The sequence below is a fragment of the Anabrus simplex genome, chromosome 2, assembly GCF_040414725.1.
Source record: "Anabrus simplex isolate iqAnaSimp1 chromosome 2, ASM4041472v1, whole genome shotgun sequence".
NCBI classification, from domain to species: Eukaryota; Metazoa; Arthropoda; class Insecta; order Orthoptera; family Tettigoniidae; genus Anabrus; species Anabrus simplex.
In genome coordinates, this window is record NC_090266.1 from 1,035,986,373 (window position 1) to 1,036,010,366 (window position 23,994).

The 23,994-nt window shown below is 39.8% G+C and overlaps 1 protein-coding gene across 1 annotated transcript in view; it reads right to left on the reverse strand.

The window, feature by feature from the left end:
- LOC136863264 (prohormone-1) overlaps positions 1 to 23,994 on the reverse strand; it is a 319,028-nt gene that overhangs the window by 157,806 nt on the left and 137,228 nt on the right. Inside the window, exon 2 of the mRNA XM_067139648.2 lies at positions 5,447 to 5,580. Coding sequence (XP_066995749.2) covers positions 5,447 to 5,575 — 129 coding nt within the window. The 5' untranslated portion in view covers positions 5,576 to 5,580. The remainder of the gene's footprint in view (positions 1 to 5,446; positions 5,581 to 23,994) is intronic.

The window sequence follows — 23,994 nt, forward strand, 5'->3', positions numbered from 1 at the left end:
AAATTTCGTGGCAGAGCCGGGAATCGAACCCGGGCCTCTGGGGATGGGGGGCAGCTAATCACACTAACCACTACACCACAGAGGCGAAATATCAAAGTTATCAACCTTTATATTGTAAAGTACTTGTCATGAAAATAAACATCACAAATATAACTTTGCAGTGAGATTTCTATCGTTGCGGGGAATAGCATCAGTTTACTTCAAAAGTATGTTGCTCCTTTTAGGTGGTATGAAGAGATGTCTTATTCCATTCTTTCCGTTGTAACCCGTTACAAATCTATAAAGCGGTCACGGTTATAGCAATAAGAATCTGCTCCCAGAATATAGAAACTCATTAAAAATGCCGTACTGACTAACAACGAAAGTGGAAACTGCACATCATATTTAATAATTATGCTGCCAAAGCGCCGAGCCTAGTATTGTCAACGTGAGCGGTATCTCGCCAAATCTATCCTTTCTGAAGGCAGTTGTAGGTGTAAAAATTATTCTTCACAATTAATTCGGAAGAGGTCGAAGGGAGGCCTTTGAGTGGCGAGCAGTCGTTTGAAATAAATTCAACAGTTCTAAATGCATAAACAATAAAAAAATTACCTTCGGATTACCTTCGTTGTATTCTGTATCGAGGTCTGAGGCATTATTTACAATCAATGGAACGTCACAGAAACATTCACAGATTCACGAATGTTAAGAACAGCGTACAATACGAGGTACTGCATTAGCAACAAAATTTTGTAGCGGCCGCCACTCCACAATGTTTGGTGCCTACCTCAGACAATGACAAGTGTACGGAGAAGTGATCACACGCTAAGCTTTTACCTTGTGTTCAAGTGCTGCTGCGCTCAGCTGCTTCACAACCGAAATGTAATTTCTGAGTGAAGCGTTAAAAAAGGCAAGGAAAGAGAGCGTGTGAGGAGAGATGACTTACTAGAAGAAGCGAAAAAGAAAAAAAATGTGTGATAAAAAGAAATGCCAAAAAAATCTGGAATTAAGAGGAAAGGAAACAAGAAGCCAAGTAAAATCCAGTCATGATGGGCCGGACATGGTGAGGACAGCGAAAATTAATGAGAAAGTGAGCGGTATGCACAAATATCTTATATGGAATGGGTGGAAGAGAGAAGTAAAATGGTAAGGAGATACAATTTCATCAAATGGGCTGTTTCTGTATAATGAATGATAAAGGTATGGCGCAGTGTTGGGCTAAATATTGTATTGGCCTATAAAGCTTCCTCTATGTCCTTCAGGTAACAAGAAACACCAAAGGGAAAGCATAGAATATACAAAATCAGAGCAATCCTCCAGTTTTGCTGTCGATGTCTCTGTATCCTCGTTCCGTTTTCCCATACTACACTTCATTAAGGTGAGCACTATTATTATTATTATTATTATTATTATTATTATTATTATTATTATTATTATTATTATTATTATTATTATTATTATTATTATTATTATTATTATTATTATTATTATTTTTAATTCGCTGGGGCCATCAAGGACCACGTTAAGTCTTGTTGCATTTACACTGAACTTGGCCATCTTTAGAGCCCAAATTTCCCTCATTCTTTGTGAGTGGGCCTGCTTACGCTCCTCTGTCCAAGGGGAACCGTGTCTTCTCTTCGGTTGCTCGTCTCGGTTTAGCCCGTTCGTCAATATTTTCTTGCGGAAGAGATCTCTGTTAAAGGCGTCTTCAGCTGAGATATGTAGCATTTGCAGGTCTTCTTTGGTATTTCTAAACCAAGGAATTGTGGTTTTGGGGTTTGAATCAAAAAAGTGAAAGATTTCTTTAGTTAACTTTCTTCTGTCCATTCTTTTCAGATGACCGTAAAATCGTGCCCGTCTTTTTCTGATTGTGTCTGTAATTTTCTCTATTTTGCTGCAGACTTCCTTGTTGGATCTCTTTTGATGGATTCCATTTCTGTACTTTGATCCCAAGATTCCTCTCACAATTTTGCGTTCTCTTTTCTCCAGTTCTTCAAGTAGTCCTTTGTTGGCATTTAGAGACAGGGTTTCGGCTGCATATAGAACTACTGGCTTCAGAACTGTTTCATAGTGACGTATCTTGGTGTTTTGGGAAAGGCATTTTTTGTTGTAGATTGTGCGGGATGTTTGGTAGGTTATTTCCAGTTTGCGAACTCGCTCCTGAAGTGCTTCTTTGTCCAGTCCATTTTTCATGATGATCTCACCCAGGTATTTGAATTTGTCTACTCGGGTGATGTCCCCGTATTTTGTATGGAGTTTTGGTGGAGCCTCTTTGATGTTAGTCATTACTTCTGTTTTCTCAAACGATATCTGCAAACCAGTTTGTTCGGCAATTTCCTTTAAAATTTCAACTTGAGCTCTAGCGGTTTCTATGTCGTTTGAGAGAACAGCAATATCATCGGCAAATGCTAAGCAGTCTGTTGCGATCCCCTTGGATTTGGTTCCTATTTTCAATGGACTGTAGTTGGTTTCCTGTAATCTCACCCGCCAGGTTCTGATGATCTTTTCAAGAACACAGTTGAAGAGTATCGGGGATAGCCCATCACCTTGTCGGCCTCCTGTTTTGATGTCAAAGGAATGCGAGAGACATCCGTGGAACTTCACCTTGGATTTTGTATCGGTCAGGGTGGCTCTAATTAATGCCAGCAGTTTCAAATCAACTCCAAATTCATTTAAGATGTTTAGCAGCACTTCCCAGTCAATGGAGTCGTACGATTTATTAAAGTCCACAAAGACAGACACATACTGCTTGGACCTTAGTGTACAATATCTGATGATCGTTTTGAGATTTGGGATCTGTTCAGCTGTTGAGCGACCTTTTCTGAACCCTCCTTGGTATTCACCTATTTGATGTTTGATATTTGATTATTATTATTATTTTTATTATTATTATTATTATTATTATTATTATTATTATTATTATTATTATTATTATTATTGTTATTATTATTATTATTATTATTTTCTATTTGCTTTACCACGCACCGACACAGATAGGTCTTATGGCGACGATGGGATAGGAAAGGCCTAGGAATGGGAAGGAAGCGGCCGTGGCCTTAATTAAGGTACAGCCCCAGCATTTGCCTGGTGTGAAAATGGGAAACCATGGAAGACCATCTTCAGGATTGCCGACAGTGGGGTTCGAACCATTATTATTATTATTATTATTATTATTATTATTATTATTATTATTATTATTATTATTATTATTATTATTATTATTATTATTACCATTAGATACTTAGCTGTTATCCAGTTGCATTTGTACTCATTTTATAATAATAATAATAATAGCAATAATAATAATGATAATAATAAGCAAAGCAAAGTCATCTCCGTACAGATAATGAAGGCCCTGTTAGGAGTGGAAGGTAAAGGCTTCTACTATTCGTAACCTCGACACTTGGTGATGTAGAGTGATGTAGTAATAATAATAGTAATAATAATAACATTAATAACGTAATTGATTTTACGTTTCCGGAGACATCGAGCTAGTGAAATTATATCCTGCAGGATATTTTATTTGCTGCAGAATTTGTCGACATGAAGCTGGCGTAATTGAGCACCTTTAAATACTAATGGACTGAAACGAGATTGAATCCTCCAATTTGAACTCAGAAATTCAGTGACCTACGTTTTGAGTCACTCATCTCGTCTGAAAATGATATTACATTATACTATTACTCTTAATACGTTTCTACGTTCGTTCATATTAATTATAGCAGAAATTTAACTGGGTTTGAATTGGAATACGACTGTCTTCAAATAAAAAATAACAAAACAAATAAACTATTCTTCCTCTAATTCAGATACCAGGACTTGAAGTTGAAATATTCGTCATTAATAGCTCAAAAATTCATTTCTATATTGCTGGTAAATAATACACGTCTTTGTTGATTCATAAATTAACTTATGGGGAGCTTGGGATATACTAATATTAAGGAACTACTTCTTTCGATAACTGACAAACTACTTTGAATTCAAATTGCTGCGTTGTTTTCAAAGGAGACTGGATAGCAGTTAATTACAATCTGGTAAGAGGCGGTCACAGCATTTGAATTACGTTTTGTAATGTTTAGGATTACATTCAAATGCTTTATTCCGGTTTTACAAGCTTCATATAGGTGATGTGTAGGGGAGATACAAATATAAATTAAATTGCAATAAACTTCGATTTTCTGATATTAACTATTCAAGTGTGATTCATCTGAAAATATAATAGGAAATGTGTAAATAGGAAACCACGAAAAATCACCTTCAGGGCTGCCGAGTGTGGGGCTCGAACCGGCAACAATTTAAAAAATGTTCTGATCCCTCTTTGCTACCTAATTCTCTGAAGCAGAATGAAGAGACCTTTCCAATTTCAATGTGATATCATTTCTCTTCTTGTTCCGCTGCTATTCCCTCACCTTGTGGGGGGTTGTGGGTGTTAGTGGTTGGATGTTCTTCCTGACGCCAATTCTATGTGCAGGGATGCGTGTTGCAGCAGTTGGAGTGTTGCATGCATATGAAGAGGTGTTTTGTGAAACAAACAAAAACGCCCAGTGCCGCGTCGGAAAAACGAATCAGACGTGGGTAAAATCGCCGACCAGCCTAGGAATCAAATCTTACAAGGAGCCAGACTACCAGTTTTTGTGTGTTATATGCTTTCCTTTCAATGAATTTGTTTTCAAGAGAAAAAAAGATATTAATTTAGGTCGTCTGATTTAGGCAGTGAGAAAATCTTTGTTACGATTTTATTTCAGTGATTCCTTGTAATTGTTTTAAAATCTTTTTGAAAATGTTCATATTCTCCTTTCTGTACGTTGAGACTTGTAATTACATATTACATCGTATTTGCGTCTGCGGAAACAGTAATATAAAATATACCAGCTTTGAACTTTGGCTGGTAAGGATCTGTCATTTAGGGTAGGGTTCCATACTGTGCGATCATCTTCAAAGAATTCTCATTATTCATGAGATCTGTGTTGCGGGTCAGTATTCCTCTAACAACATCGTCACATAGCGGTTTCCGCCGGCGCAAAGACGATATTAAGTGTATCAAATGCAAACAATTATAATCAAAGTAATGCATTATTTATGGTGGTACAATGGAACACAGAATTGTAACCCAAGCAGCTCACTCCAGACAAGGCAATCCACGTACATAATCATAAATAACGAAGCTGTTTACACGGTACACGGAAACAAATTCTCCTCTGCCACTCGATATGGGAAACACGAGGATTTCAAGACAATAATTTGAAGGATGCAGTTCTTTTAACTATATATTACTAAACATTAAGAACTCATTTCGGGTTCGCTTTTCTTAAAGAATGATACATACATTGATTCAGAGATTTCATTTATTTGTGGGTTGAGAATGAAAAAAAAACTTTTATTTTATTTTTAGGATTTTACCTCCCTTAAATATTACAATAATTTGCTACAAATTTTAGAAAGAAGAAAATGAAGCTACTCTACTTACGTCCAACTCACTGAGCAGACGTTCCTTGTCCCCGGGCTGCCCCAGAGTCTTGCCCATTGCCCAGCTGAGAGTAACCATCACCACCAAGAATACCAGGGTGAGACGGGTGCTTCTCATGTTGGCCATCATCTTGTCTGGAATGAGAAATCACCATAATATGATAAATTAGTGTATCTAGTCCATTTCCCCACAAAAGTCTGAAGACAGAATACACGTTCCAACAAAATGACTTAGGAGTGTTGTTTGACAGTAAAGTGTAATATGTCCCCCATATACAAAACATAACTTCACGAGCAATGTCACTTCTCGGTTTGTTATATAGATTTTCTGACATCATCACGCTCTCAGAGCCAACTATGTATCTTGCATCCTACCGATTATTGAATTCGCGTCTCCCATTTAGTTTACCTCTTCACCCACTAATTTGAATCACATTGACCGCGTGCAGTCATTCTTCTGTGCCATTGTTAGAGCCAGAGTATCTGATTGTCGAAACTTGAACAGCAATCAGATACTGGATAAGTTTAAATCTTCACCCTTCATCTAATCGCAGGAAAGTAGCCGACCTTAGATTCTTATATAACGCTGTTAATGGCTTATTTCGTTATCCTGAACCTGCATCCTTCTCTTTCCTGCATGTCCCAACTCGCAAAACCAGGATAAATCCACCCCCTCCTATTTCGTATTCCCGCATCTCTCTTGTTCAAAGAAATGTATTATCCGCATTCCAACCCTCCTTATCTCATATTCTGACAGGAATTTGGACGTTTCTTCTTCGTATGCCTCCATTAATCGATTCTTCCTAAACTTAACCTAGCTCATTTTCTTCACGTTCTCTTTTTCTCTACTCATTGCTGTCCCCTCTATTGTATATAATATATTTATTTTTTACTGTACTATACCGTTACGTACGTGTCATTCATCTTACTTTGCCTATCTGTAAGTCCTTCTCTTCGTCTTTGCCTTTATGTTTTATTGTTAATTGTTGTGTCTCTACAGTTATTTTTTTAGTTTTTAATTTTCTTCCGCTATTTTTGACATTAGATGATTTTTCTTCTTTGTTCTTTCATTTATTTCTAATTTTCGCATTGTGATACTTCATTGTAAATATATTCTTCATCGAGGAACTCTGTAATTCGGCTTCTCGCTGTTTTGCTTTCTCAAATAAATAAATAAATAAATAAATAAATAAATAAATAAATAAATAAATAAATAAATAAATAAATAAATAAATAAATAATTAAATAATTAAATAAATAAATAAATAAATAAATAAATAAATAAATAAATGTGCTGCACACGTCAGGGCTAGTGGAAGTGAGTATACATTCGGGTGACGCAGGGGTCGAAACCCATCGTCGTCGGAAATCTTGATTGTTTTCATACTTTTCATACTTAACAAATTCTAGGGCTATATCTTAGTTAACACAATGGCCACCTCCTTTCCAATCCTAACCCTAGCCCTTTCTGAACACTGAGCGCACAGTTCTGTTGTGTGCTGTAAGGTAGAGTGTTTCGAGTGTTGTTAGTAAAACGTGAAAGGAAACAGCAAGCTTGAACATTAGGGAAAATGCAGTAAAATGTGATTTGACTGATAAAGGAAACAAAGCCGGATCGGCAGTCATTCATGACTGGACTGAAACAGTTTTAAAAGTAAATGTAGATCAAGTGGAGACAGGTAATTTGGTAGTAGCAGTGTTCATAAAATTAAGTAGTAAACTTCTAATGGAATGAATTCTGACTTCAACAGCAGGAAAATCATAGAGAAAGAAATTTAACGCTTCACTTTCGGATGTAATTATAACATGCGCTGATGTGGGTACAAAAATGATACGTATAATGAAACTTCCAATAGAAATTGTCAATGAACACGTGGCAACCTATTTCAGTTAATTTAGGAAACTTACTGAAATTCGTAATGAGAAATGGTCTTCTACTTACACGTTTAATTTATATAGTTGAATTAGAGCTTTGCGCATTGAATTACAAAGTGCCATTCCAACAGTAGTGACAATTGATGGGTGTAGAATTCGGATCAATTATGAAGGACAACCAAGGGCATGTTATTATTGAAGTGGTAAAGGCCATCTTCGACAGGACTGTCCGGTAAGACGAGGAACAAATTCAACCGGAGAAACAACACCTAGGCTGATGAGTGAACAGGTGGCAGGGAACTGTACAAGCACATCCCTCGCGAGCGCTACAGATGTACGACTTGCAGGACCGACAACAGGAAACAGACGTTGAGTTCACAATATAAACATTCCAGCCCAGTTCATAAACTCGCACTAAACGCACATCAGGTTATCATGACGGAAGTGGAGATACATTCACTACCGAATAACTTTGTTATAAATGACCTAGGCAAATCAGTAGATGCAAGCCGACCGGAAATAGTTTCACAGCCGGATTATTCCGAAACTGTAGGACTGGAGAAATCAATACACCAAATTCAAATAGAAGAATACTCAACCCACCCTAAAAATAAATGTCACTTTGTAATTAAATGCACATACTGTAGCTCTAATTCCACAATATATATTAAATGTGTATGTAGAATACAATTTTTCATTAGGATTATTCCTAATTTTCCAATATTTACTGAAATAGGTTGCCATGCGTTTAAATGTCACAGTCTTACGACTGGAAACGGAATGATTAATTCTGAACTAGCAGAAACCCGCCTCTGTGGTGTAGTGGTTAGTGTGATTAGCTGCCACCCCCGGAGGCCCGGGTTCGATTCCCGGCTCTGCCACGAAATTTGAAAAGTGGTACGAGGGCTGGAACGGGGTCAACTCAGCCTCGGGAGGTCCACTGAGTAGAGGACGGTTCAATTCCCACCTCAGCCATCCTGGAAGTGGTTTTCCGTAGTTTCCCACTTCTCCTCCAGGCATATGCCGGGATGGTACCTAACTTAAGGCCACGGACGCTTCCTTCCCTCTTCTTTGTCTATCCCTTCCAATATTCCCATCCCCCCACAAGGACCCTGTTCGGCATAGCAGGTGAGGCCGCCTGGGCGAGGTACTGGTCATTCTCCCCAGTTGTATACCCCGACCCAGAGTCTGAAGCTCCAGGACACTGCCCTTGAGGCGGTAGAGGTGGGATCCCTCACTGAGTCAGAGGGAAAAACCGACCCTGGAGGGTAAATGTATTAAGAAGAAGAAGAAGAACTAAAAAATACAAACTTTTACGTAACCTGTTTGTTGGCAGAAATGATAAATAATTCTAGTAACTACAACACTATGAAGTAAGATGTGGAATTAGATACCGATTATGTAACACCAGTGAAATTCTGACAGGTAATCGAATGACTCCTAAACAGCTGCGGTCAGATGACTTTCAGCCCTCGCCTCAAACACAGTTTAAGAACACAAGTGAAATTCCCTCTTGTGAGATTGTTCAGCCGGTGAATAACGTTTAAAAGCTAACAACTACACAGTCAACAAAATACCGCGTTCGTAAGTCAGCACAACCGTATAGCCTATAAGCCCAGAGGATCCTCGAAGACAAGGAGCGCGGTTAGGCGATAAACTGTAATGTAGTAATGTGTATCTGGTCAAGGGTTCGACAGCTACGTTCAGTATCAAGATGAATGTTACATTCCTCAAAGTACACTATAATGACCTTAAACATTATAAGGATAGCCAATAAGTAGCAGTTTGTTAAGAAATTAATTCGCGACCAAGATGCTGATATAGCCTTGTTACAGGAAGTTGCTACAGATGACTTAATTCATATAATTTGGGTGTGAAAGAATGGCCGGCACCGTGGTGTAGGGGCAGCGTGCTTGATTCTTACACGGAGGCCCCGGCCACGTCAGGGATTTTTACCTGGATCTGAGGGCTGGTTCGAGATCCACTCAGCCTACGTGATTAGAATTGAGGAGCTATCTGACGGTGAGATAGTGTCCCCGGTCTAGAAAGCCCAGAACAACGGCCGAGAGGGTTTGTCGTGCTGACAACACGACACCTGTTATTCTGCAGGTCTTCGGAATCAGCAGCGGTCGCTTGGTAGGTCAAGACCCTTCAAGGCTGCAGTGCCATGGGGAGAGGGTATGAAATAATACTGAATATCAGTGAAACTAGAAGAGGTACAGATGTATATCAAGGATAAAATTCCCCATTCAGATCCCATACTTCTTCCAGTTCCCGTGCTAACATTTCAACGTGAAAGGAATTCTAATTGTATATATATATTCACCTTCTGGTTCCCAGGCGAGAGTCGAACGTAATCAGTTCTCTACGACTGATAGCATATATTAATTGAAAATCATAGAGATAGAATGATTGCTGGCGAGGATTTTAATGCCGTAATCAACGGCGGAGATCACAGCGGGATTTTTCAGAATCATATGGCGTTATTGACCCTGGTGCAAGGGCTCAAACTGATAGACACGTGGTAACTGCAAATCATGATCCGACCCAGGCTGCACATATTTTTGCGCTACTGGAGCATCGAGATTTGACCGAATATATGTCCGTCAAAGTCTACAAGAGTAAGTAGAAATGCTGGTGTGTGCCCCGTTGAATTTTCGGACCATGCAGCATGTATCCTACAGTCATGGAAATAAGTATTCATGCACTGCAGTGAAGGAACAAAACTACTCATAGTACATAAACAGGCTTTTAAGTATTCTTTTGCACTGTGAAATATTTATTTTTACAATCGGCTTAACTTCGCACCGACATAGATATGTCTTATGGCGACGATGGGCTAGAAAATGAATAGGAAGCATATTTGGCCTTAATTAAAGTACAGCCCCAGCATTTGCCTGGTGTGAAAATGGGAAGCCACGGAAAACCATCTTCAGGGCTGCCGACTTTTGAGTTCGAACCCATTATCTCCCGAATGCAAGCTCACAGCTCCGAACCTCTAACTGCACTGCCAACTCTTTCGGTGCGAAATAAGTATTCATTCACTGACTGAAAACATACTTATAACAAAGCCACAACTGGTTTAGTACATCGTACGCATATCCTTCCTATGTATCACATCTCTCAACCTACTTGGCATGAATGGACCAATGTTGTTATAGTATCTGACCTAATGCCTTACCATTCCCGTAACAGACATTGTTTAAAAGTTTTAACACTACGAATTTCGTGTTTCCTCACTCTTGCTTCAAGTTCTCTCCACAGGTGCTCGATTGGGTTCAAGAGCGCACTCTGAAACGGTGTTCTGAGTGTATGTGGAGTGCGGTACAGCAACCGCAGACGTACAATATCCTATGTAGTTTTGGGTCATTGTCGTGTTGAAAGTAATTTCTCGCAAGACCCAAGGTATCAATGCACTGTTGGAAATTCGCTTTGAGAAAATTCAAATACACAAATCTGCCCATGTTACTTTCAATAAAAACAAGTTTTCCAACACCGGTGGCTACCATAATTCCCCATACCATGCTTTACCACGTCCGTACTTTACCGTGGCCTCAAGGATTTTTATAGTTTAGTACTGTATTCGGTCTCCTCCAGACCAATATCCTACCATAGGTGTGAAAGACATTAAATTTACCTTCATCCGTAAATAATATCGTACCGAGCTCGATAGCTGCAGTCGCTTAAGTGCGGCCAGTATCCAGTATTCGGGAGATAGTAGGTTCGAACCCCACTATCGGCAGCCCTGAAAATGGTTTTCCGTGGTTTCCAATTTTCACACCAGGCAAATGCTGTACCTTAATTAAGGCCACGGCCGCTTCCTTCCCACTCCTAGGCCTTTCCTGTCCCATCGTCGCCATAAGACCTATCTGTGTCGGTGCGACGTAAGGCAAGTAGAATTTTTTTTTAAATATCGTATCCCAGAAACCTGCTGTCATGGATACAGGCTGTCTTTACTAACATTAAATCAATCAAAGTAAACATCCACCTGTTTGATACTATATATTTGCTTTAAACATTTGTTATGCTTAAAATAAAACTAATTTAAAAAGGGTTGAATGTGTTGATTAAGTGGGAAGGGAAGATTGATCTGCTTACGTTTTAACCTAATTTAAAACAATTTCCTATTTACTTAAATAGAATTAAAATTTGTTCATATCTGATGTGTATGCTTTCCTTAGTTGTTCATTTTTTAAGATTAAAGATGTTCTTTTGAGAAGAATATAATTTTATGTCATTTCACCTAAGCAGTGTTATATCGGTGAAGATGTTCCTAAGGAATGAAACATGTTGTTCAAATAATTAATTTGCTTAAAGCTAATGTATAGTATCAAACAGGTGGAAATGTACTTTCATTGATTTAATGGAAGTAAGATTTGGTACGGGAAATGAAGCTGATTTCTTGCAATGTCTTTACTAAGGTAGGGTTTTCACCCTGGCTCTGCATACCGAACGGTTGAGGATATACGGAGTGACATACTTTCTAACTGGTCACGCACATGTGCCGATAGTGCACACGTAGCCAATTTAGAGAATTTCTTTATCATTCTTAGCAGGATTCTAGTCTCTCTTGTCTTAAGCTTCTGTGGACTACCTCCTCTTCAACCATTGATTTCTTTTACCCATCTACCGCTTAATGATGATCGCACAGTCGCTCGAATTCTCCCGATTATACTTGAAATTTCGGAGTATGACTTGTTGACGATATTTGGCGACAACAATGTTCCTTTTCTCTACTGTCCTTTTCTTCCCCTTGTGGTTCATTCCGCTGCACCACAGTACTCACGTCTTGCCAGGCGATACCTCACGATACTCCACCCGCCTGCACAAGTGGTGTTTGCATTACGAGTTTGGAACAGCTTTTCTGTTTACAACTAGTTTGATGTATTAATACTTTCTTTCTGGTTGAATGCCGTGAAAATTACCACATGTTTTATTTCCATAGAACATTTCGTAGGCATATGTAAAGCTGTATAACCAATGACTTGCTTATATAACGCTACATCAGCTTGGGTGCAGTTTTTAATTTACTATTTAAAGGACGCACTTTGTTTTGCAGCGCATACTGTATGAATACTTTTTTCCATGCCTAATGAAGCAACCAGAGATGGGAGTAGCTCGGGGAAGGGTTGTATGGAAACTAAGTACGAATATTATCGACAGCGAAGAACTGAAGGAACAATTTCCAGTGAAGTGGCAATTGTGGAGGAAACATAATTCACGTTATAAAATGAGACTCGAGGGGTGGTTATTTTATGCTAATCCCAATGCAATCAAACTCATGAAACGATTTATTGCTGAATACACTCATCAAATAAATAAAGAAAATCCCAATTCTTTTATAAGTGCTTAGGTCAACCATATAGGAAGATCCCAGGAACCCATCAACATATCTCCGTATCAAAATAGAAGAGCATATCTCCTCAAATTGTACAGAGAGGTGAATGAAGGACTTAAAATACGATCAAGAAAATCATCAAAATTATACTTCTAAAATGTCAATATTTTACATCCCATTCGAGAGAGTAAGCCAGAAGGGGGGGGGGGGGGATATTTGAACTAATATTATCAAGTGGGGAGTCATCCAGTGATGTTAAAAACATAATTGAGCATTACTTCATATACTTGTATGAAAAAGGTATGGTGTGCTTATTGACAGCAACAGTGCCTCTTTTGATTCAATCAGAGAATGATACATGTACAACAAGACTACCTAATCAAAGAACTGCTTGAGGAAGACATTTATAAAGCCTAATATATCCTCTGGACCAGATGGCCTTGGAAGAGAATGCTACCTGATATCTTGGCCAGTTATCAAGGAAGACCTTATAATATCCTTAAATGATGTGTTATGTTCAAGACCAAATTATCGCTGTTCGGGCAAAAGGTCACATCTCAAAATGCTTCTCATATCCATTATTCTCCTTAAGACTGGTCACTCCTCCCAGCAACATATGGAGATTTAGTCCATCAGAACAATGTTCGTTGAGTTCATTTTCCTATGCATATGTGTGAAGGAAAATGAACCTTACCGTACCGCACTCTAGGAGTGAATGTTTGCATGACTCGCCCACATACAGTATAATGTACCTAAGGTTCATTTTCCTTTATACGTTAGCATACGAAAATGAAGACAACGAAAATTATTGTGATAAATTGCACATCACTATGTGACTAGTAGGCGTGACCAGCCTTAAATAACATAATGAATAGGAAGAGCATTGTGAGATATATAACCATTTTCCCGAACAGCGACGAAATATAAGTCACCGAGAAAGGGGGATTGATTGTACTGTTAGCATATAAGCCTAATCCTAAATGTATAGAAGATTATTGACCAATCACTCTGCTGAATTTCCATTACAGTTTACTCATTTGGTGTCTTAAACAGCAAAGGACCTTTTTTATGTACGATGTTTTAAGTGCACGCCAATCGTGTGGAGCTCACGGTAGAAGCATTATACACGCAGTATTTGCCATAAGAGAGTTTATCAGTTAATCTAGGGTAAGAAACCAGTATAATCAACTAATATCTTTATAGAGTGAATCATAATTGCTGTTCTACGTGCAATGGAACAGGACATTACGATTTATTAACATCATACAACACATTTTTCAGGGAGGGTCTAGGGAAGTCCAATCCAATGTTTCCTCCACTTAGGCAATTAGCAGGAGTACAACAGCGATGTCCGTTATCGACATTATTTTTGGTGTTATCTCTTCAACCACTATTGAGTAACTTAACACGTATACGTGACAGAAGTGTAATGTAAATCGTTGTTTATTCTGATGTCACCATTATTGCGGACCGCAGAACAACTCACACAATCTTAAATAATCCCTCAGTGATCACTGGAATCTGTATGAGGCAAAGCTAAATGCTAATAAATAGTGTTTGTTAAAATTTGGAACAAGTTGTCTGCGCGATAAATTTTTATTGAACCGGGCATCGGTGCTGCAACAGGTAAATATCTCAGGACTTAGTTGTTTTAACACTATCCAAAAAATGATCCAGCACTGCTGGGGCAAAACTGTGAATGTGACACAAGGACTGTTACAACGAGAAAAATATTTAAATATATCATCAATGCAGAGAATATTCAGTAAATAGATACATACTCAATCAGTAAACAGGGATATATGGGTCTAATCTTACCTATGGCCCGGATAACGGGTAATAAGATAACATCAGCCGTAGGAGGGTACATATGGAAGGTTCAATCCTAATGGCGAATTATAATACTTCAACTCTGTCAATATCTTCTTGTGAACTACGACTCAAAGATATCAACAACCAAGTGACAGCTTTATTCCTCAATTGACACATAAAATTCATCAATGTTGAAGGTCATCCATATTCCCAAAAAAATATCCAACTGTGGTGCAGTTTACAGCAGATGCCGAAACCCTCCTCTTTTCTACGATGTGAATAAATTTGCCCCATATGCACGATATTTGAAGTATGAAATGAGCCATCTACCGCAAATCTTTACTAATAATAACGTAACATTGTAAACAATATATATATTTCAGCAGCTTAGCCAATTTGTAGCTTCCAGGATTCATCAGTCTGTTCTAGTATACAACTGGACCGCATCTGGAAGAATATTGCACATAGGGTTCTTTCTCCTGAACTTCAAGCAAAGTTGTATATAGTAGATATTGTGGCGACAAATAGCAAACTGTATAAGATTCGTAAGGCAGGCAGTTCACTATATACTGTGTTTCGCAGAGCAGAAGACGCTCGTCGACTACATGACAGCACTCGTGTTCACGCTTGGTGGTACGTGACATACATCATCAAACGGCTTGCTCGATCCCGCCGTTTTCAACTACCACCGGAACGGACTGTACGCCGACTACAGCTCATTTTGTACCTGTGCTAGTGTCAGTGATTTGTATTGTACGTTCAGGCAGCGCTAAACATCTATAAAACATCGAACTATCGACACCATAATTTGTGTCCGGACATCGAAGATAGTACTGTTCATTTCTTTTTAAGTTTGCTTTACGTCGCACTGACTGTCTTACGGGGACGATGGGATAGGGCAGGTCTAGGAGGAGCAAGGAAGCGGCCGTGGACTTAATTAAGCTGCAGCCCAAGGATTTTCCTGGTATGAAAATGAAAAAGCACGAAAAAAACTCTTTCAGGGTTGCCGACAGTCTGTTTCGAACCCGTTATCTCCCGAATGCAAGCTGACAGCTTCGCGGCCCTAACCGCACGGCCAGCTCACTCAAGCAGCCCAAGTTTCATCGCCACCAAAAGCTAAATATGTCGGGGAATGTAACCCGATATTGTCCTCAGTAATGAAAGACTTCTACAGGGACATCAATATGGATAATTAAGGACAATCATTCTGTTATTTAATTCAATCTGCCTTTTGTACTTCGTTGAAATTTCTGTTTACGGTTATGTTTACTGTCTCTGTAACGTCAAAGAAAAGAGTATTTATACATAGGAGTGGTCATGTATTTTTTGCCATTAACGTTTGAGAATGTCTTCTCCTTCTTTATCTGTTTACTATCCAGCGTCGGTTTTTTCTTCGGACTAAGCAAGGGATCATGCCTCTACCGCCTCAAGGGCAGTGTCCTGGAGCTTCAGACTCTGGGTCGGGTGATACAACTGGGGAGGATGACCAATACCTCGCCCCCGATGGGAAGATTGGAAAGGATAGACAAGGAAGAGGGAAGGAAGCGGCCGTGGTCTTAAGTTAGGTACTATCCCCGTATTTGCCTGCAGGAGAAGTGGTAAACCACCGAAAACCACTTCCAGGATGGCTGAGCTGGGAATCGAACCCACCTCTACTCAGTTGACCTCCCGAGTCCGAGTGGACCCCGTTCCATCCCTCGTACCGCTTTTCAAATTCCGTGGCAGAGTCGGGAATCGAACCCTTACCTCCGGGGGTGGTAGCTAATCAAACTAACCACTACACCACAGAGGTGGACGTTTGAGAATGTAATTATTGTATTAATACTCAGGATGCTAAGTGAGTGTAACATTGCTGCGTGTAGAAAGAGAGATTCACGTTATTATTTTGTACTTAATGCTTCATATAATTGTTTATCACTAACATGAATTGAAAAGTAACGATTTATTCGTTAATAGCAGGTGAGGCCACCTGGGCGAGGTACTGATCCTCCTCGCAGTTGTATCTCCTACCAAAAGTCTTCCAATCCAGGACACTGGCCTTGAGGCTGTAGAGGTGGAATCCCTCTCTGAGTCAGAGGGAAAAACCAACCCTGGAAGATAAACGGATTGATAAAGAAAGAAAGAAAGAAAGAAAGAAAGAAAGAAAAAGGGTGCCACCTCAGACGCTTGCTTAAACTAGCAGTCGGAATGAATGGATCACTACGTCTCTCGCTCGCAGTTCTCCGAGGGATGGCTAGAAGTTCAGGGGCACGAGTTATGCTACCCTCGTAGCGGAGAAAGGCGCGTGTGTGTGCGGAACGGTCACAACATGAATAGCGTTTCTACAGTGTTTGCTCGGCCAGCTGGGCTGATGCCTGAGCGGGAAAATAGTGGCAGTACTATTCATCCCATCCGTCCAGTGGTTACCCGTCCCTAAAGGTACACGTCCGAAATGCATTGTTAGCGCTTAACAGGTAGGGAGAAGTTGAAGTGTGCAACTTACATTCTGACCGCAAATTCCAACAAAAGGATAAAGCAATAAGTAAAGTCGTCCGTGGAATTTTTGTGTCACAAGGATACTGGATTATATACTGGCTATGTTGGATGCAATCATGCTTAATGTGATTTTTTACGTGCCACTAACTACATTTGACGATTTTCGGAGACACCGAGGTGCCGGAATTTTCTTCCGCAGGAGTTCTTTTACATCTACCCACACGAGCCTGGCGTAATTGAGCACCTTCAATTACCACTGGACTGAGGAAGGATCGAACCTGCCAAGTTGAGTTCAGAAGGCCAATGCCTCGACCGTCTGAGCCACTCAGATCGGATGTTCGATGTAAAAGATGTTTGGAAATTTGTACGTACCTTCCTGCAAATGGCTTCACATCAGTTATTTATAGAAATATCGTTATGGAAGTATATGCAACAATCAGAAATTCATTTTTCTTATAGCTATTATTCTTTTATTTCTTGTAATACACAATACATTAATTTTCTTGTTACTAAGATTTTCCTGTTCAGGGTTTGGAGTGATAGATTTTATTCTTCATGCAGTTTGACTCTCCCTACATAAGATGCAAGAAATTCGAAGAAGAGGACTTTCGTGAAATTATGTGCACTGGAATTCGACCTTTTGTGTCTCTTCAGTCTCATGGGTTGCTAAATTTACTCCAAATTGCTACAGATGTTGGCGTGACCAATGGAAATTTGAACGCTGCGACTACTGTATCCGGAGCATTGCTGGAAATGCTCCGGGAGGCACGATTAGTTGGTGTGTCAGAAATGCAGACCACGCCGCAAGAACGGTCAATGGTTTTCACGAATAATGGGCGGGTGGACGATTATTATTATTATTATTATTATTATTATTATTATTATTATTATTATTATTATTATTATTATTATTACTATTATTGTTATTATTATTATCTTCAAAAGGATAAAGGAACGCAAGTGTCACTGACGTCTAAACAAACCTGAAAATGTGTTGTAAACAAACGCACAGTTATCAATATGAACGTCGACATAAATTTCAAGGGCTCTCATGTTCTGGGTATCACCCGCCAGTTCCACGAACGTGAACATCGAAAATCGTCTGAAATAGAAAAGTAGTCCAACAAATTCAGTTGCGAAGGTAATCCCATAATTTATTAATTCCCGGTTCATGGTACTCAGTAATAGATAGGGCCGTGTTCTGTAGCTCAGGTGGCAGAGCGCTGGCCCTCGTTGCTCATGTTGGTGGGTTCCATCCCCGCTCAGTCCAGTGTTATTTGAATGTGCTCAAATATGTCACCTTCGTGTCGGTAGATTTACTGGCACCTTAAGGGTCTCCTACGGAACTAAATTCCGGAACTCGGTGTCTTCCAAAGCCATAAAAGTTAAAACCAACAACATTGTTAATTGAAATAGTTAGAAGATCCGTCGCGACATAACTACTGTTTCAGCTTGTACGCTTCCAGTTAGCTTGTTTTGCAGAGGAATGTATTTCCACAGCAAAACTCTCTCCTCATTTCTTAAAACATGTAAAAGCATGTGTGCATAATAACGTTCAATGCCGCGTTGGATTGTGCCTGAAAAGGCCAGAAAGTGGCTGGGTATCCGATGTGGTAAACGCATGCACGGTTCACGTTAAAGGTCATGCGTTCCATTACCTCTGAGGAAATCGAAAAGTTTGGAAACGAGACTTTTCACTTTTGGAGAGGGTTTTGTGCCTGAGCTTCACTCAGTCTACATTGAAAATGAGCACCAGGTTCATTCCTGGGTGAGAAGATGATAGTCATGCAGTTAATAACTCTCCCCTGCGTAATGCCGATGTTATGAGTACTCTTGATGGTCTGTATGGAGATGGGAGGCTGATTCTGAAGTACATTTAACCTCTTGGGACCTGGCGTCCTTTAAAAGGACACTTTTAAAAATTCAAATCCCCACAAAAAGCAAACTGTGTGTATGTCATATGGCAGAGACCTTATGAACAGAGATCTAACTTGCAATTATTTTTTATTTCGTGCAGCGTTGGTATACATTTGAGAAGGTGAATCCCATGAACTAATGACGAACGTGTATTCGTTTTATGTAACATTTTTTAGAGAAGTTTTAACGTATTATACCGGTAGATAAATTCCCTAACTGGTCGTCGTGTAACACACGTTTGCAATACCTCGTACTAAGCACAGAATACGAACATGCAATAGAACAAAACTTCCAGAGTGAAAAAGTGATTTGTAACTTTTCAAAATATTTTTATTTATATAATACCACTCTTTTAAAAGCATCGTGCATGTCCCTCCAGAGTTAGTGGACCGTATGTATAAAATGAACGAATGAAATCGATCCTTTTGAAACTTTTTGAAATATTCATTTCGTAGAAATTTCTTTGAAGATATCCGTGCAAGCGCTGGGTGAATTCTGATATAACCTTTTTAATTATCTGCGAAACAGTAATAATAATCGTGTCCTCATTCTTGGCTGAATGATCAACGTCATCACCTGTGGTTCATAGAGTGCCGAATTTGATTCCCTGGCAGGTCGGGAATGGTAACTATGTCTGATTAATTCCTCTGACTTGTCTGTTTGTGTTTAACTCATTACACATCTCTCCAGACGCACACAGCACATCACATTACCGACCACCACAATAACATGTAATAACGAATACATCACTCCACATAGTGTTTTGACCAGAGGAAGGGCATTCGGCCGTAAACTAAGTCCGATTCCATATGCACGACACAGTTGGGGCAAGCTTTTCCAACAGAATGCAGTCCTTTTGAAGTGGTGCCATCTCGCGGTCTGCTTTCCAATTTCATCATTCCGATTGTAGTACTGTCTAGTAATTAAAGCAGATTTCTACAGGGGCGAGATGTGATAGTCGAGTGGCGTGGTCACTGATTTCTGAACAATGTGGCATTGGACTGAATCCTAGCTAATGGATGAGATATGTTTGACCTGAAATGTCATTTCCGTGGGGTTCGAATTCCACGTAAAATTGGAGGTCTTTTGGCTGCTTTTACTGTGTGAATCCTATGGCTGAATTTCGTCTGATGATACTGACTGCGTTGCCGGATATCCTAAAGCCTAGAACCACACGATGGGTCGCCTATGACTCTGCCATTCGAGGACCATCTCTATACACAATCCATAGTTCAGCAGCTTACAGGTATTCACTCTAATTCAGTGTCTGGGTGCTGATTGGAGTGACAGCTATAGTCGAACAATTTTCTTTCTTTGTTGTGACTAACTTGTGCGTCTGGGTCACATACGACCCCACGGTGTAGTTTGTGTAAGAACATTTTGTTGAAGACAATATTTTTACTCATAACATAAATGCAGCGGCGTACCATTTGTGATACGGGTCCGCCTGGCAAGATAAAAACTCGGACCCCTCAAATAAAATGCTAAACCTATGAATAATTTATTATAAATGTAATTACATCAGGTAGAAGTAATGCAATGTATTGGCAAGTTTTTAAGAACAAAGCGAGTATTCGTTATTGTAAGATTATGTTCATAGGCTTTATTTAAATATCTCCGTGGTTTTACGGCTAAGCAGCTGAACTGCCAACCAAACACCACGTAGACGGTCCGGCTGCATGGCTAACTGGTTAGCGTGATGGCATTTGGTCACAGGGTTTACGGGTTCGCTTTCCGACTGGGTCGGGAATTTTAACCATAATTGGTTAATGCCCCTGATACGGGGAATAGGTGAATGTGCCGTTTCATCCTTATGTCCAACTCGATCGCTGAACGGTCAGCGTACTGGCCTTCGGTTCAGAGGGTCCCGGGTTCGATTCCCGGCCGGGTCGTGGAATTTAACCTTAATTGGTTAATTCCATTGGCACGGGGGATGAATGTATGTGTTGTCTTCATCATCATTTCATCCTTATCACGACGCGAAGGTCGCCTACGGCCGTCATATCAAAAGTCCTGCACCTGGCGAGCCGTAGTACTTGGACACATCCCGGCACTAAAAGCCATCTGCCATTTGATTTACCACTTAGATGTTCGTACTAACTCTAACTGTTTTCATTTTTCTCTGGCAATGTACACTGTTGTCGAATAAACGTCTGACAAATGTGAAATGTTCTAAAATTTATGCATAATACCATCTAAGGTGCACTACACGTCAACAAAGAATAATTTTCTTACTAAAATGATTTTTTGAATCACTTTTCATTATGGAAATATTTTTTTAATAATTTGGGGCAGGTCTTTCCTGAGGAACGTGTCGCAGTGTTGCGAGGGACAGTAAGGGCAAGTATTGTTTTAGCAGTGGGTGCTACGCTCAACACAACAAACTGCCGCTAGATGTAACTAAGTGGTAATTCCTCTACGTACAAATGGTATAAAATAAATTCCACTGATTCTAGTAATCCGCCTCATCATTTCTGATTATTTCCGTGCAGAGTGACGTTAGGCCATAATTTTTACTGTGGTGACCATTGAAAGCCAGGGTCGGCCTGCATTGCAGCCACTTAACGCTACGCCCTTGCATAAATACCATTGAATAACGGTTTAGTATAAAACAGTATATTCTTCTTCTTCTTCTTCTTATCTGTATCCGTTTATCCTCTACGGTCGGTTTTTCTCTCGGACTCAGCGAGGGATTCCACCTCTACAACATCAAGGGCAGTGTCCTCGAGCGTCAGACTGTGGTTCGGGCGAAACAACTGGGCAGGATGACCAGTACCTCGCCCAGGCGGCCTCACCTGCTATGCTGAACAGGGGCCTTGCAGGGGGATGGGAAGATTGAAAGGATAGACAAGGAAGAGGGAAGGAAGCGGCCGTGGCTTTAAGTTAGGTACCATCCCGGCATTTGCCTGGAGGAGAAGTGGGAAATTACGGAAAACCACTTCCAGCATGGCTGAGGTAGGAATCGAACCCACCTCTAATCAGTTGACCTCCCGAGGCTGAGTGGACCCCGTTCCAGCCCTCTTACCACTTTCAAATTTCGTGGCAGAGTTGGGAATTGAACCCCGGCCTCCGGGGGTGGCAGCTAATCACACTAACCACTACACCACAGAGGCCGACTAATGTATTATTATTTGAACTAGTTTGAGGCACTGAGGTGTGGGGATGACGTATTCAAGCTGTCGTCTTTCGGCAAACAAAATCTTCAAGATAATGAATTATAAAATTGGACATGAAATCACAGTGTACAGTGATTTTGTGCAATACAGTGATTAAGGAGTTGATACTGTTGGTGAAGATGTAACAGTTGAAGAGAATGATTCCGAGGATGAGTGTGAAGCAGAGTCCGTTGATGATTTAAAAAAAATGGGTTGAAAGTAATCTACGGTATGAATGGCCACAAGTGATTTACTAATACTTTTCATTGAATGTACTAGAATAAGAAAGAAAATGTTGATACACCGTCACCAAGGATCCAATATACAATGGTGTAGTAATTTATGATGAGGTGAAATTCTAAGGTAAGCATACCAGCACCAAATGAAACATCAAAATGAAAGTCAGTGGGTGGATGGGATAAAGAAGCTTCTAGACGTCATAAGGAATGAGGTGCCACTAAGAAAGTCATAATGATATGGGATTGTGTACAAACATGAACCAAAAAGTGAAAGACGTAGAAAGACATATATTAAGGACATAATGTAAAAGCAAGAGGACATTTGTAGAACTTTGTAAAATGATTGAAAATATGACAATAAGAACTGAAATATTAACAAACAGGGAAATGAGAAAGAAAATTTGGTGGCCGATGGGATCATACGAGAAGAAAAGCCATAAGAAAAAATGAGGAAAATCTCTGCAAGTTATCTAATAAATATACGGTAGTGGCACATCTCACACGGTCTAGGGGTAGCGTGCGTGCCTCTTACCCAGCGGCCACGGGTTCGATTCCCGGGCAGATCAGGGATTTTACCTGAATCTGAGGGTTGGTTCGAGGTCCACTCAGCTTACGTGATTACACTTGAGGAGCTATCTGACTGTGAGATAGTAGCCCCGGTCAGGGAAACCAAGAATAACGGCCGAGAGGACTCGTCGTGCTGACCACACGACACTCGTAATCTGCAGGCCTACGGGATGAGCAGCAGTCGCTTTGCAGGCCAAGGCTCGTCTAAGCGGTATATTTCAGGCTGTCAGTGGAGAGTTGGCGTGGAATGACATTAGTACACGAAGAAGCTTTAATGGCGATTTTCAAAGTTGGAAGGATCATAATGTGAAGTTGAAGTTGGAATTCATGAGGGCAAATTAATGAGTAATGATTAATGAGAAGAGTAATTAGAAACTAGAATCATTTACCGAGGGATATGTTCGATAGAATTCCTATTTCTTTGAAATTATTTAAGAAAAGATTAGGTAAACATTAATAGTAAATCTTGCTCCTGGGCGCTAGCCCTAACCCAGATTGATTGATTGATTGATTGATTGATTGATTGATTGATTGATTGATTGATTGATTGATTGATAAAGTAAATATAAGCAGGGTTATGAAAAGTTGACTTAATGAGAAATCCTAACCTGTTGAGGTCATTTAAATAGCTACAATTATATCATTTGCTTGGTTTTAGGTTTCGAACCTTACTTTTCATATCAGTTAGGTATGAAAAATTAGACTCGCATAAAAATAACCTTTCATTCCTCCAAGAGATAATATAATCATATTCAACTAAACTGAAAGCAATAAGCCAAGACACTTACTCTCAAATGACTGTGTAACTTTTCTGAGATACCTGCATTCGATGAAGATTTTTATCGACTGTAGAGGGAAGAAAATAATGTACTGAAACTCTGCCAAGCGTTACTTCGTTTCTCTGTGGCACACGAATAAATTTATTGCATTCTACGAAGGAAGAGAATACTTTATTTCCATGAAAGATGCTCGGGAATAGTGATTTATTAATTAGATAGATCGGTCAAATAATTATCTGGTTGCGCTTTGGGTCACGTAGCTGTGAGCTTGCATTCGGGAGATGGTGGGTCCGAACCCCACCGTCGGCAACCTTCAAGCTGCTTTTACGTGGTTTCACATTTTTATAACAGACAATTACTGGGGCGGTACCTTAATTAAGGCAAGAGGTTAC